This window comes from Geotrypetes seraphini, chromosome 5 (assembly GCF_902459505.1).
Source record: "Geotrypetes seraphini chromosome 5, aGeoSer1.1, whole genome shotgun sequence".
Classification (NCBI taxonomy): Eukaryota; Metazoa; Chordata; class Amphibia; order Gymnophiona; family Dermophiidae; genus Geotrypetes; species Geotrypetes seraphini.
The window spans coordinates 65,520,000-65,536,430 of NC_047088.1; the positions used below are offsets into that span (position 1 = coordinate 65,520,000).

Below are 16,431 nucleotides of genomic sequence, written 5' to 3' on the forward strand. Positions count from 1 at the left end.
ATGGTTCCGCACAAACTCCAAGCACAGTACCAGTGCTATGCATGCGTCTCCCTAGTCTCCATCTTGCCAGCTCTCCTGGTAATTGCAGCCGCATTCAGTATCCCCTCCTGATGAAGGTCACAAAACTCGAGTCGGGGGGTTCACAGCACTTTCTCACATTTTAAATTCACTACTGCTGTTGCTGCTTTCACAGGAGACCAGCCAACCTCCAGGATAATCACAGATAAGTTTTTGTTTTCTTCAGTTTTGTATTGTTTCGTTAGTCATATAGATTCCTTATTGGCAACCAGGACCGTGATATGCTATGATGGTCCCAGCGGCAACCACGGTTTAGTTTTATACTAATCTATATGGTTGCGGGTCTGAGCATTTTACATAATAATTTTAATTGAATATATTATTATAAATACACTGTGATTTCATATATACTACATTAGGTATATGTCAGTGGTATAGAGTGGAACTCCCTGGAGTTTGATATTATATGCTAATTTAATAGAACCCCTGTAACAGTAAATGCTGGGAACACCCCCATTTATTGCCACATTAAGGGCTCCTTTTATCAAACCGTGGTAGAGGGTTTTACCACGGGCCAGCGAGGTAAATGCTCAGACACTCATTCAATTCCTATGAGCATCAGAGCATTTACTTAGCCGGCCCGCAGTAATACCCTCAACTGTGGTTTGATTAAAGGAACCCTGCATTTGTCACTACCTCACAGTAAAGTCCCACATTAAGGGGCAGTAACTGCAAATTTTATCGCTGTTTAGTAAAAAGGCCCCTAAGTTCCTTCACAGAAAAGAGAACAAAATGTGTTCTTACAATGGGTTCCACACTCAAAAGAAAACAAGAAACCCACCTGCACCCATCATGGATATGTTGTACATTTGTCTTCCTCTGCTGCAGCTCATCAGAGCAGCTGAAGTGCTGGACCTGGCTCATCAAGGCAGTCCGTACACAGGAGAGGAAGTAAACTCACAGCCTATGGAGATCAGCAATGGACACAAAAAAACAGCATGCAACTGACTCAAGTCGGAAAATCAAAACAGAAATGGGGTGCATGTCAGTAGAGTTAAGTTGAAAAACACAAATATTAGAGGCACGCTCATAGTTCTTTTTCATCAACAGAAAAAAAAAGAAAAAAAATCACAGTTTTCTTTACAATAAAAAATAAATAGAATAATCATTGAAATTCCCTGCCTTATTTCATTAGGTATGGGAAGGTTCATTTTCAGTTATTGTTTTGAAATTCTGCCTTTGATGGCCGACTCCCGGTTCACATATGTGGCCCAATAGACCAGGTTGAAAATGGCAAAGAGCACCGGAAAGACAATGCGGGACATTTTGTCAATCTTGCTCACGCTGTTGTAGGTCTTCTTATTTTCCGGAAGTTTCTCTTCAATCCGTCGCATCTTGGGCACGGCGGCGCTCTTGGAAATAGTAGACAGGCCGGGGTCTTTGGAAATGTTGAGGGTGTACGTCGTGCCCACGATTTTGTACATATTGTTGGCTTTCTTTGTCAACATCACTGGTTCTCTTTTCTAGAAAATAATAACAATGATAATTCAGATGCTTAAAGACAAAACTAATTTCAGAGCATAATTGCCATTAATAAATTGAGAATGACCTCCAGGCTCTTCTGTCTTATTTGTGCCAAGTTTATATTTTACAGGAATGATATTTTGGGGGGGACAGAAGGATACATGTTAGTCAAACAATCCCTACCCTGTCAGTTCATTTCAGGTCTTGATAATTCTCAGTAGAAGATATTTATTTCCTTTCTCTCTCAGATATTGAAGGTAGGGTCCCCCTATACTGTCTTTTCTCCTTGGCTGTACAAAGAAAGGTGGCATTTGATTCTTGTTTCTGGTTACAGGTGGGGCTGGCTCAAAGGATCGTGGCAACTTGAGTCAACTTGTTTATTTTATTTTTCATATTTATATATCACTTATAACCTAAGTGGTGTTCATTCAGGTACTCAAGCATTTTTTCCTAACTGTCCTGGCAGGCTCACAATCTTTTTAATATACCTGGGGCAATGGGGGATTAAGTGACTTGGCCAGGGTCACAAGGGGCAATATGGGATTTGAGCCCACAACCTCAGGGTGCTAAGGCTGTAGCAACTTGCTTTGGCCATGTCACCCCATTGCATCACTTCTGGTGCCCCCTCTCTCTTTGAAGGTTCCACATCTGTCCCTCCCTTGGACTGGCATCTCTGCCCTTCCCCCATCCCGCCTAGTCCATTCTCTCTTCCTCATCTTCTGTCCTCCCCTCCCCATAACTTTAGCACTGCTCCCTCATCTCTCTCACTCCTCTGCAGTCCTATAAAGTTTATGTTGATTGCAGGTGGTAGCGGCAGCAGCATAACAAGCTGCCTTTAGCCAGCTCCAGTGTCTTCCCTCTCCTGTACCCTACCCTTAGGAAACTGCATCAGAGGAAGGAGGATGCAGCAAAGGGAAGACCCAAGGACTAATCAAAGGCAATTTGTCATGCTGCCATTGCTGCTAGCAACCAGTGTGAACTTTACAGGACTGCAAGGGAGCGAGAAAGGAGAAAAATCAGTTGCAGACCCGTGGAGAGGGAGAGGGAGGAAGAGAAGAGACTGGATCAGAGTGGGGGAAGAAAAGGCTTAACCTTTAGACATGGTGAGGTCAAAGGCTGGGTATTTTAGCACCCTTAATCACCAATGCCCTTGGCCAGAACCTCACCTGATTCAATGGTGAAACCATCCCTGGTTACAGAATTCTTATTATTGAAATGTAAATTTCTACTCATTTGTTATATAAGGAGTGAGTCATTTTGAGATTATTTTACTAAGCTGCAGTAACAAGTGGCCTTAGCACCGTTCAGTCTTTCTTCATGTGTTAAGGCCATTTTTACTAGTCATAAAAATGCCTTTTTTCTCATTAATGAAAAAAGTAATAATTAATTGAGTAATAGGCTCCTATTTTAGATGCAATCATACAAAAGATAGGTGCCTATCGCATGGTGCCTAGTGGCACCTAACTCCAAAGCAGGCATGTTTAAGGGCAGAGAAGGACTTAGGCACCACTAGGCATGATTCACTAAAGGACTTAGGTGCTCATAATGTAAGCCTTTAAAAACCTGGCCTACATTACAGGCACTTAAGTTGTAAGTTAGGCACGATTCTGCAATAGGTGTCTAAGTCTGATTGACAAAAGATGCCATTTACAAAATTTCCCCCTTTGGACCTGATTCTATAAACAAAGTCTAACTGTCAATCAGCTGCTAAATGCCGTTCATAGAATTGAGCCTAGTGGCCATATAGGCCAGGGTTTTATTGACCTAAATGAGTACACCTAACTTAATCCACGCCCAGATTTCACCCTGAATCTACCCTTAATCTACCCCTAACCAGGCCTACCAGCAGGTAAGCACTGGTAGGTGCCTCGAAGTAGACACGTACCTTCATATAGTAGGGCCTACCAAGTTAGGGGCCTACTGGCAAATTAATTTTTAAGTTGGTTTTTAATTAATTTTTTTAATAATGCTTTCAATTATCAGTGTTGATTAAGCCAATTAAAAAATAAATAAATAAAAGTCAGGCACCTAGATTGGCTAGACATGCTGATCTAGGCACATTACCCTCCAGGTACTTTAGTTAGATTGTGAGCCTTCAGGACAGTAAGGGAATTTTTCAAGTACCTTTCTTATTTCTAATCTTAATGTATATTTTCTGTAAACCGCTTAGAACCTAACGGATGTAGCGGTATATAAGAAATAAATTACATTACATTAAAAATTACATTACATTACATAACTGTAAGCATCTTATAGACTCAGGGAACTAGCACCATTTATTTTGTATGTGGCAAGGGATCCTGCATTATCTGTGCACTAACCAGTTAATGTAGATAGGCTAACTGGTTAAAGCAGGAATGCCCAGTCTCTGCCCATAACATGCTCCCTCCACCCAAAAAATTAGCGCAAGCAGATTTCAATTTTAGAACCACAAACAAGACGATCACCTCTGCACAAATAAATACAAGAGAAGAGAGACTCCAGTGAGTGGATTTCTACTTCCCAGTATCCCCTGCTATATATTGACCCTTGAGAAAGCTAGTATTTAAGGCAAAACGGGTCCTGTCGGGGATCAGAAAAACCTTGTCTGGGTTTAGATTACAGAGGGAGTTTGTGCACCACACTTGAGATAAGTTTTACTGAGTTTATTTATTTCTAATTTATGATAAGATTAAATTATAAAGTAAAAAAGATTAAAAAAAATAATTCAAATAAAGTCCAAAGTACTTTAAGGAGAGGTTTTTCAGGACAAAGAAAGATACCAGAACCCTGACAAGTGCAAACTATTTTATCCTGATTGGATTGTTTGCCAGGTTATGAGACCTTTTCCTCTCTGTTATTTGTGCATTTTGAACTGAGTTTGAGATCACTTGTTGGTGCTGGTTATATTTACTAGAGCTGCACAGGGACAGAGATCAAACCTGTCCCATTAGAATCCATTCTGTCTTCACTCGACCCCCATTAGGATCCATTCCATCCCCACAAGTAAGCTCTTCCATCCCCTGCATTTCCTTTTCTATTCAACATAATACAAAGACATCTGCTATATAATACATATTTCCCAAATCTAATATATCTTAGTTAATAAATTCAAAATAAAATGTTTTGTGTTGTTTTGTTTTGTTGTTTTTATCTTTGTTGTCTGGATATTTATTTTTCTATCAAGTTGGTTCCAGTTCCAGTTTCTTTCTTTTTTTTTTTTTACGTTCCTGTCTTCTGCAAATTCTCCTTCAATCAACTGCTGTCCATTGCCCTTTCTTGCCTTGCTCCCTCACTATAACTGCCTCTGATATATTAACCTTTCTATTTATCTCTTTCCTCCCTTTTTTTTTTCTACCTAAGTCCACTCAAATTTCAGCCTGTTTCTCCCTTCTCTTCACTTTTCAGCTATTAAATTTCCATCTTCTTCTCTCACCCACTGCTCTATTCCCTTTCATCTTCAGTCTAATACCCATTACCAAATTTTTACCCACTGTTATCACTATCCTCTGCTCTTTCATTTCCATGCTAATCCCTCTCCCCAACCTCTCCCCCATGGTGCCAGCATTTCTAGCGTTTCCCTCCCTTTACTCTTCCTGCCCAGCAACTGCTCACTCAAAATCTGAAATCTCCCTGTCCCTTGCACTCCACATCCAGCATCCTCCTGTCCTTTCTTTCTTACTTTCTTCTACCATGGTCCAGAATTTTTCCCCCTCTCTTCCTTTCCTCCCATCGTATAATATCCTTACTCCCTTCTGCCCCTGAATCAAACATCTCCCTCTTTTTCCCTCCCCCTCCCCTTGCACAGCACTTCATCTTCTCTCTCCTCCACCCCATATCCAATGTGTATTCCTCTCTCTCTCACTGCCCACCTTCTCTCTCTCTCACTCCCTTGCTGCAAAGCAAGTGGGAAAATAAAATTTATCCCTTTCATTTCCCCCACCCCTGTGCAGCATATTTCATCTCTACCAGCCTCAAGCTCAATATTTCTCTTTCTATTATCATCCTTCAGCACCATGCCACATCTCTTTCTCCCTTCCCTCCACCACCATCTGGCCTGCATCCCTTTCCATCTGCCCCACCTTTCCCTCTCAACCATCTAATATTTCTCCCTCTCTCATCTCTCCCTCCTTCCTATTTATCACAATGTCTAACAATTCTCTCTCTTTCTTTCTTTTCCCATTTGAACTATCTCTCTTTCCCTCCCACTCCACACACCCATATCTAACAATTCTCCCTTTCTCTTTCTTCCCCTAATTACATTACATTACATTAGTGATTTCTATTTCGCCGTTACTTTGCGGTTCAAGGCGGATTACATTCAAACTAAAAACAAGAATTACATACAAATTAAAAGGAATAGAATAAGCGATGACATAGAATTTTTTAAGGTAATAAACATTGGATAAAGAGATACCAAAGGGAAGTGGAGGTCTTTGGGAGGTAAGAATATGGTGAAATTATGGGTTTTAGATAACATTTGATAGATAAAAGTGTTGTTAAGAGTAAGAGATTTTAAGAGTAGGTGTGGTTAGGACTGTTTCAGGGCTTTCTTGAAGAGTATAGTTTTTATTTCTTTTCTGAAAATCTTGTAGTCTGGGGTGGTTAACAGTAGGTTGGAGATTTGGTTATCCAGTTTTGCAGCTCGAGTGGCTAGGAGGCCATCGTATTGTTTTGACCGTTTTACTTCCTCGATCGGGGGAGGTGTGAAAGGGGAGTGCGTTTTTCTATGTCTGGTTGAGGTTGCTTGGATGAGGCGATTGTTTAGGTAGGCTGGGCTGTTTCCGTTTAGGGTTTTGAATATCATGCAGTAGAATTTAAATAATATTCTTTCTTGGATTGGTAGCCAGTGTGAGTTGATGTAGGCCTCTGTGATATGATCATGTTTCCTCAGTGAGTAGATGAGTCTCAGAGCAGTATTTTGGATTGTTTGTAGTTGCTTGGTCATCGTGGCAGGGCAGGGGAGGTAGAGGATGTTGCAGTAGTCTAGCAATCCTAGGATTAGGGATTGCACTATGAGCTGGAATTGTGTTATTTCAAAGAATTTCCGGACTTGTCTCAGGTTTCTCATTATTGCAAAGGATTTCTGTATGGTTTTATTTATTTGCAGTTGCATGGTGCAGCATCTGTCTATTGTCACTCCTAGTAGTTTTATGGTGGTTTGATTGGATAGTTGATTGAGTTAAGTTCTAAATTGGGTATAGTTGGGACTTTGTCATTTTCGAGGAGGATGAATTTAGTTTTATCTTGGTTGAGTTTTAGTTTGTGTTCTTTCATCCAGGTCGTAACTGTTTCTATTGTTTGGTAATGGCAGCATCTCTCTTTTCTTCCCTTCCCAATCCACTGTGTTTCAACAGTTCTTCTCTCCCCTAACCCCACCCCATTCACTGGTCCACCTGCCTGCCTGCCCACCACCACAGCATTGCTTGTTACCTGCAGGAGTTTGTTGTCAACAGGCTGCTGGCAGCGGTTCTTACACCCTGATGGTTGCTGATCAGGAAACCTTCCCTATGATACAAAATGCAAATGTGTCAAAGGGAAGGTCAGCAACCAGCAGCATGTAGGCTCTGTAGTTAAAGCTACAGCCTCAGCACTCTGAGGTTGTGGGCTCAAACACATACTGCTCCTTGTGACCCTGGGCAAGTCACTTAATCCCCCTATTGCCCCAGGTAAATTAGATAGATTGTGAGCCCCCTGGGAGGGACAAGGAAAAATGCTTGAGTACCTGAATAAATTTATGTAAACTGTTCTGAACTGCCCTGGGAGAACGGTATAGAAAACTGAATGAATAAATAAAATAAATATTACTGGTGGCTTGTTGAAGAGGGAAAATGTGGCTGCAGGGTCATCAAAAGTATGCTTCTGCAGGAGCCCTAGACTAACTACTATCTCTGCAGAATCTCCATGAACCTGGAATGGATCCCTGCAGACCTGAAGGGGATTCTCATGGGATCCCTGTGTATTCCATGGGAATCTTCAAAATTTAATATAGCTTTTATTAATTTTATGAGCAACATACAAGTACAAAAAATATGATACAATAATACATAGAAGCACTTATATTCTAAGCATAAAAACCAAAATGTCAAAATCCCTCTCCCCTCCCTACTTTCCCCCACCCTCCCCCTTATCGCCTAATCAGGAAACTACAATAGAATAAATGAAAGCAGACAGGAACTAAGTAAAACCTAATTAGAGATCTTTAATATAAGACTCCAGTGATCCCCAAATCTCATTAAATTTCTTGGAGTCCCCTGATTCTTCCGCCAGAATTTTCTCATAACGGTAGTATAAACAAAGAGACTCCCACCAAAAGGTTAAATTTAATTGATCCCATTGCTTCCAGTTTCTCATAAACATCTGCAAGGCAACACCCGTCATTATTAGAAGGAGATTATCCCTAAGTAGGTAATTAGTCATGAACTAGTTTTTTAGCCCGTTACATTAACGGGTGCTAGCAGCCATTCTTCCTTACTTTTTTTCTCCCCCCTGTCCAGCAACACCCCCCCTTTCTCTGCTCCCACTGTCTAGCAGTAGGCATTTTCCCTTACCTTTACCTCCCCCCTGTCTAGCAACACCCCCTTCATTGCTCCCCCTGTTCAGCAGTAGCTCTTCTCCATTGGTTTTACCTCCTCCCTGTCCAGCAGCACCTCTTCTCTGCTCCCCCTGTCCAGCAGTAGCGCTTCTTCCTAACCTTTACCTCCACCCTGTTCAACAGCACCCCTTCTCTGCTCTCCCTGTCCAACAGTAGCCATTATCCCTTCCTTTTACCTTCCCCCTGTCCAGCAGCACCATTTCTTCCAAATTCCAGCGGTCTCTCCCTATCATCGGGCCCTCTCCTCCTCTGCCCATTGCCGGGGTGCCTGCAGCAGTGCCTTATGTGGAGCTATCTCCAACGCTCACACTCTCTCCCTGTCCTCCTGCTCCAGGGTGCTCAATTCCACCCCCCTCCGAAATGGACGTTAGAGTTGATTGCGCAACAGCGCGCGGCAATCCTTCGCTTCTTGTTTGTCTCTGTGGGCAACATTTTTTTTTGTGTGTAGGTAGGCATTATTTTTTTTTTTCTTTGAGTCTGGCTTCCAACCGCCGCGCACCGCAAACAGCTGCACGCGCTACAAATAGAATACAGCCACGGAGACACACATCACAATGACAGGGATCACGGCATTGTAAGTGCGCATGCGCGGTTAGGGTTTTATTATAGAGGATGAGGTACCAAACAAGACCGTTCTATAAGATAACGGTATGGGTACCTCAAGAATGTATATTATCTTGCTCCAAATAGACTTCCAAAATGGAAAAAATTAAAGGACAAAAAAATAAAAGATGATCCAAAGTACCCATGGGACTCCTTGGGAATCTTGACAATCCTGTGTGTGTGTGTGTAATTGGCGCTATTTTAAATGTGGAAATGTTTCTAAAATAAATAACCTCTGTGTATTAGTATGATTGTGCTAATGTCATACATTTGCAATGGCCGCTGTCTAGTTTCTAGTGGTACTTTTAGACCCAAATTTAAAAAAAAACCCCAAAACACCCTCTTTTTCTGTCTCATTGCAGTCTTTATCCCAGTGTTTTTTTTCTACCACATTCACATTCTCTGCTGATAAAGGTCTTCACTGCAGGTTCTCCTGCTGCCTAGGCTCTTCAAGCCTATCTTGCTACTGCATTGGCTCTGTTCTGGTGTTTCATAGCCTCACAGCAGATCTCTGCTTTTTTGGTTTTAATTTTTTCAAACAATCTTTCTGTTGTGTTGGTCTTCTTCCAGTGTTTTAGAGTCTTACACGTTATCTTGCTGCTGGATGACTCATCTTTGGGAGTTTTAAGACCTTCAGGTTGGATTTACTATAATTAGTGTCTGTTTGTTTTGTGTGGGTAACTAAAATGGTTAGTTCATGCAAATCAAATGCACCTATATCTATAAATTAACATGTGTACAACCAAATTGCATGTATACAGGTTCCAGAATACATACAATATTGACTTTAAAAGTGAATGCATGAAACAAACTGAAAACTATCCAACAAATTTGGAAAACTATTCCACAGATGTGGAGTTCTTACTGAAATTGCCATTTTATTTATTTGGCGGGTTACATGTCAGCTGACTTAGGAGAAATCCAAAGTAAAATTATATCAGCAAATCTAAACATACAAACAGCTTGAGGTTTGATGAAGACCAGAAAAACTAAATAACAGATTTTATAAATAATCCCAAAAGCTGCAAAAGCCAGTGTAGCCTTTGGGTAAATATGCTCTAGTGGTTTAGAAGAGACAATGGGCCAGATTCTGTACAGGATGTTTAACTTTAGGTGTCCACAATGTAGATGTCCATTGACTTAGATGTACAAATAAAGTGGATAATAAGTCCAATTAGTGACTTTAACAAACATTAATTGGAACTGAGACATCCAAATTTTGTGGATGCCTATCAGAAAACGCTGAGTCTAAAAATAAGTGTGGGTGTGGCATGGGCATGGCATGGGAGTAGCTGTGATTTAGATATCCATTTACAGAATCGCATGCCGCTCAGCACCCAAATGCATCTACCTAAAGCCTAAAATGTAGGCGCTGCAAAACCAGGTCTACTTTTGAGCATGAGCTGGGTGTTAGGTAGACATGAGTTAGGTGGACATGACTTAAGCGTCAGTTAGGCATGCCGGAGGCGTCCATATATAGGTGAATGAGGCTTTGTTTTTTGGGCTAAGGAGGACTCCAGATTGATATAAAGGTCAAAATATGTTTAATAATGCATTATTTAAGCAAAGCACATGCATACTAAACTTCTATTTTTTGGCTAAAGAGGACTCCTATTTGATAATAGAAAAATATGTTTAATAATGTATTACTCAAACAAAGTACAAGTTAAGAAAATAAAAAGAAATACACTACTCACACAATGGCAAGTGGACATGTATGATGCACAATCTTTGAAGTATAGTAGCTACTGTTGTATAATCAATCAAATCATGTACTATTTTGTCTTGTTAGTATCACACCAAGGGCTACCCATAGATATTGTTCTCTAATGTATGGACCTTCAGATCGCCACTGGGCAGAATGCTCCCGGCTGCTGTATACTCTTCGTCGGTCCATCCTTTACTAATTAGTCATATAGGACTTATTTTGTATTTTTTTCTCTTATATTATTTTTTTTTGTTAAAGTTTTCTATATATTAAAATTGAAGGAACATCACTTAGCTTATAGTGATCTCTTCCTCTATTCACCTCTCCTGACATGCATGTTTCATAGTGAAACTTTTCTTCAGGGTCGAGGGAAACTGCAAAAAAAAAAAAAAAAATAACCAATAACTATGCCTTACTCTTTCATAATCAAAAGACAAACTAACAACAGAAGAAGCCTCTACTGTGTAATAAAATACTCCAAAGAAGAAAGAAAGAACTAGCCGCTTACCGTTTCAGGGAGCTAACTTGAGCTTGTAACATGGCCGCGGTTTGTGATTAAGCTCAGTAAATATAGCTGGCCTGATGCACATCACTAACGTATGACATCATCATCATACCAGTGTGAGTCTCAGCCCCAACAGGACTGGAGCTGGTGACCTAAAGGCCCTCATAGGATCGATAACCACTCAATCTCCTCATTTAATCCTATGGGAACCAGGGATTTAAGTTTGTATATCCATTTCTGCTCTTTCACTGTCAAAGCCTTCTGAATATTCCCTCCCTCCCACCCTACTGTTACAGAATCGATAATTCTCCATTTAATGTCAGACCACTCATGCCCCATCAGCTGCCAATGCCTAACCAAAGGGGCAGTATCCCGTTCTATACGGACCCGGGAGAGGAGAATAGAGGAAAAGATCACTATAAGCTAAGTGATGTTCCTTAAATTTTAATATATAAAAAACTTTAACAAAAAAAATAATATAAGAGAAAAAAAATACAAAATGAGTCCTATATGAATAATTAATAAAGGCTGGACTGACAAAGAGTATACAGCAGCCGGGAACATTCTGCCCGGTGGCGATCTGAAGGTCCATACATTAGAGAACAATATCTATGGGTAGCCTTTGGTGTGATACTAGCAAGACAAAATAGTACATGATTTGATGCACAATCTTGACATCATTGTGACATCATCAGTATGAACCTGGATGGCAGAATGCCACTAAAAAATAATAGGAAGCTCTGCCTAAACAAAAGCTTCTTTGGCTCAGTGATTAAAGGCACTTTTCCATCTTCTACAGGTCATGGGTTCAAATCTACAGAACCCCCATAGTACCTTAACAGCTTATTTTTGGTCTCATAAGAGAGTATGGATTCTGGACTTTGTCATTTACATTAGCACTCTGTCTTTTCCATGGTCCAGAGGGAAACTTATTTTTACCCTGAGGTGCCTATGATCTCCTAAGGTTTAACTTTTCATTGGGTGAAAAAATATTTCTTCCTATTTGTTTTAAAAGTATTTCCATGTAACTTCATTAAGTGCCCTAGCCTTTGAATTTTTTGAGAGAGTAAAAAAAAAAAAAAAATCAATTAACTTTTGCTTATTCTATAACATTCAGGATTTTGTAGACTATAAATCATATCCCCTTCAGCTGTCTCTTTTCCAAGCTGCAGAGCTCTAACCTCTTTAGCCTTTTCTCATGTGAGAGGAGTTCCATCCTCTTTATCATTTTTGTTCTTTTAACTTTTTCTATTTCTGTTATATCTTTCTTGGGATAGGGTAACGAGAACTGAATGCAATACTCAAGGTGAAGGTGCACCATAGATGAGTACAGAGGACATTATACTATTCTTACTCTTATTTGTCATCCCTTTCTTAATAATTCCCAGCATCCTGTTTGCTTTTTTGACCACTGCTACACACTAGGCAGAGGTTTTAGGTATACTGTCTACAATGACACCTATATCTTTTTCATGGATGCTGACTCCAAAGGTGGACATTTTTTTTCCAATGTGCATCACTTTGCATTTAAAACACTAGCACCTAAAACTGAGGCCTAAAGAACACCATAAGCAGGGGAAATTGTTGTGAGCAAGAATCATCCCTTATAACCTATATTTCATGTAAATAAGAAGAAACCCACATTATCATGAATTCCAGAATCATACAGGCACAGGTAAAGGATACTGTGATCTACAGCAGTGTTCTTCAACCTTTTGACACCTATGGACCGGCGGAAAAAAAAAATTATTTTCTGGACCAGCAAACTACTAGGACTGAAATTTAAAAACCCTGTTTCCGCCTCGTCTCCGCGAGCTCAGTCCTCGCAAACCATCTGATCCCATCCGCACAAGCCTCAGTTATGATTTTATACTGAATGTATTTTATTAAAGTATAAAAAGAAACAATATTCCGTACAATTGTCAATTTATAAATACAAATATAAATACAAAAAGAGCAAGGATCAACAAAACCCCTGTCTCCCCTCCCCTTCACATATATCCCTTCTACTATCAAGAAAACTGAATAAGCCAAATTTTTACAGAATGCTACACAGAAATATCATGCTAACAGAATACCGCAGTCACACATAGCAGGAATAGGGTTAGGGGAGTGCAACTAGGGCAACTGCCCCCCTGGTCAGAGACAGCCCTAAGCCACTGCCTGGACTTTGCATTCCCCAGTTATATCTAACACCTGCTCTAGCAGGATATATATTTCAAATCTGATATATTCTAAACACAAAATAGAAATAAAATTATTTGTTTCTACCTTTTGTTGTCTCTGGTTTCTGCTTTCATCTTCTTTTCACTCTCTTCAATCCAGCATCTGCCCCTTCCATCTACTGTCTGACTTCTCCCCCTTCCATATGGTACTTGTCTTCTTTCTATGCCCCTCTCCCCTTTCCATCCAGCCTATGCCCCTCTCTCCTGTTTACACGATTCATTCAGCTTCACTGCTCTCTTCATTTTTATCTCCTACACCAGATCTAGCATCTTTGTCCCTCTCAATTTCTCTGCTGACCCCCCTTCCCATCTCATTCCTGTCTCTCCCCTTCCCCTCCTCTAATCTCCCTGCCAGCCTCCCCTCCCTGCCTCTAATCCCTCCCAGTTTCCTTCCTTTTTTCTTCTCTCTTCCCTCCTCCCCCTGTCCAGCAGTAACTCTCTTCCCTTTCCTTTCCCTCCTCCCCTCCCAGCAGCATCTCTCCTTATCCCAATCCAGGTCCAGTAGCAGCTGTCCCTTTTTCCCCTTGTCCAGCAGCTTCCCAGACTCCTTTCCCTCCTACCCTCCCAGAAGCAATTTTTCCTTATCCCAATCCAGGTCCAGTAGCAGCTGTCCCCTTTTTTTTCACCATGCCCAGCAGCTTTCTCCCCTCTCAGCAACTCTCCTTACTTGCCAGCGCTGCAATTCAGTAAGGCAGCCTCAGGTCCTTTGTTGGGTCGCACCGCCTCTGAGGAAAGCGGAAGTTGCACCATCAGAGGCGGCCCGACTCAGCAAAAGCTCCAAGGCTTCCTTCCTGAATCGCTGCACTTGTAAGTAAGGAGAGCCACTGGGAGGGGAGAAAGCACACTGTCTGAGGCTCCCCATTATCTCTCCGGCCCTGCGCAAACTACAGCTCCTCGATCTTGCCGGTCCTGCACGGACCGGCAGGAAATTGAAGATGTTGATCTCGCCGGTCCTGTGCGGACCGGCAGGAATTTTCTGTGAACCAGCACTGGTCCGCGGACCGGCGGTTGAAGAACTGTGATCTACAGCATCAAAGGCAGAGGCTATATCAAGAAAAAAGCTTTAGACTCATGTCTATCAAGTGAATGATACAGGTAGTCCATAAAAAAAAATCAAGGGGTTCATTTTCAAAAAAGAAAATCATCTTAAAAGTGGCATAAAGGGGCGGATAAACATTTTTCTCTCCGAACCCTTCCAATTTGCAATTTTCAAAACTCATTTTGTTAACGGATTTCTATTCTATTCATCTGCAATGCATCTAAATCTCAAGGGGATTTGTAGGAGACATAGTTTGGTAGGGATTAGGATGGGTTCATAGTAGGGAGCTTTTCTGCAATAATCAAACATTTTAGAAAACATCCAGGGCACAATTTTGATGTTTGGGACGAGACTTGTTTTAATAAAGAATAAGTGCTATAAAGGTGTCAAAACTGACCAAATGACCACTGGAAGGATGTAGGCATGACCCCTCCCCCACTCCACCTATGATCAGTGACCTCCTTCCACCCCCAATGAAACAGTACATACCTGCCTATATGATAGAGCAGCAAGCAGGTTCCTAGAGTAACCTAGTGGGTGGTGTAGTGGGCCCATATCCCACTCTATTACATTTATGTGGAATATGTGAACCTTCCAAAATCTACCCAAATCCTACTGTACCTACATATAAGTGACACCTGCCGGCATAAGGGCTATTGGTGTGGTATACAGTTGGGTCTAGTAGATTTTGAGTGGGTTTTAGAGGGCTCACTATACAATACAAGCGGGTTTATGGTGAGATGTGACGTTCACTGCAGTACCCCTTATGGTGCCCTACTGCTCTGCCATTTTCGAAACAAGAAGATGGACATTTTCCTGTTTTAAAAAAACAGTCATGGGGAGAGTGTGGCGCAGTGATTAAAAGCTACAGCCTCAGCACCATGAGGTTGTGGGTTCAAACCCACGCTGCTCCTTGTGACCCTGGGCAAGTCACTTAATTCCCCCATTGCCCCGGGTACATTAGAGAAATTGTGAGCCCACTGGGACAGACAGGGAAAAATCCTTGAGTACCTGAATAAATTAATGTAAACCGTTCTAAGCTCCCTTGGGAGAATGGAATAGAAAATTGAATAAATAAATACTAGATTTTTGTACATGTTCCACAAAATGTCTAAACTCTGATTTAGATGTCATATCAAAAATGCCCCTCCAATAAATTTTCTGTACTATCTTTACACTGAAAACCACAGTGAAACTCATGCAAAATTTGATTCATTTTCATAAAATCTAACAATTATGATTAAACATATTTTCAATTCACTTACCACCCCCCCCCCACACACACACACTTTTATAAAAGCGTAGTGCATTTTTAGCACCAGCTGTGGCTGTAATAGCTCCTAGTCTCATAGGAATTCTATGACAGTCAGAGCTATTACCGGCACGACCAGCATTAAAAAATTGCACTACACTTTTGTAGAAAGAAAGGGGGTGGGGGTTAGCTACCATATGCAAATTTGAGACAGGAAGATAACGAGATTTGTGGAGATGGTGCGGTATATAAACCCAAGGTTTAGTTTAGTTTAGTTTAGAGATAACAGTTTGATAGATGTGAACTAGATTTTTAAAGGAGCAAAACAATGTTATCTTTTTTTGTCAACCAGGAGAAAGAACCTGGGAATCAATGAAGAATTAAAAAGAGAAGTCAAAAACTGGCCATTGGACAACAATTCATGTGAATAAGGATCCAGACTGTTATGTACATTAGAGCCCTGAAAGAACCTCCAAGATTCATCTTCAGAAAATAATTTGTATATTTCTACTGATTTGTATATTTTAATTATTTATCTTAAAATTAATAAAATATATTTTTTTAAAAGAATATTATACCTGCTTGTCCTCAGAAATTAATTGGAAATCAGACCATGAGAAGCAAAATTAGGGTGAGTGAAAGAGCCAACATTCATTTGAAATCTAGCAAAACTTTCAGCAAAAAAAAACAACAACTGAGCAGACTGTTCAGAAACTGGATTCCTAACAAAATCGGAATCAACAGGAAAGCCAAAATTTGCAAGTAGCCTACCAGCTTTTCAGCAAAGAACGGGGTAACACAATAATAATGGGTGATTTCAACTACCTCAGAAATGACTGGGTAAATGTAACAAGCTAGGGAGATAAAATTCTTTGATGAAATCAAAGATTGTTTTATGGAGCAGCTGGTTCAGGAACCAACAAGAGGTGATGCATTTCTAGCTCTTATTATTGAGATAGCTTGGAGAAATTCACTGTTTATTC

The 16,431-nt window shown here is 40.7% G+C and overlaps 1 protein-coding gene across 2 annotated transcripts in view; it reads right to left on the reverse strand.

The window, feature by feature from the left end:
- Positions 1 to 1,228: 1,228 nt before the first annotated feature.
- LOC117361261 (gamma-aminobutyric acid receptor subunit alpha-3-like) overlaps positions 1,229 to 16,431 on the reverse strand; it is a 310,400-nt gene continuing 295,197 nt past the window's right edge. Inside the window, exon 9 of one of the 2 annotated variants that reach the window (XM_033946357.1) lies at positions 1,229 to 1,541. In XM_033946357.1, coding sequence (XP_033802248.1) covers positions 1,236 to 1,541 — 306 coding nt within the window. In that variant the 3' untranslated portion in view covers positions 1,229 to 1,235. Of the gene's footprint in view, positions 1,542 to 10,673; positions 10,802 to 16,431 lie in introns of those variants that run through there. The other variant, XM_033946358.1, reaches the window with a different exon arrangement.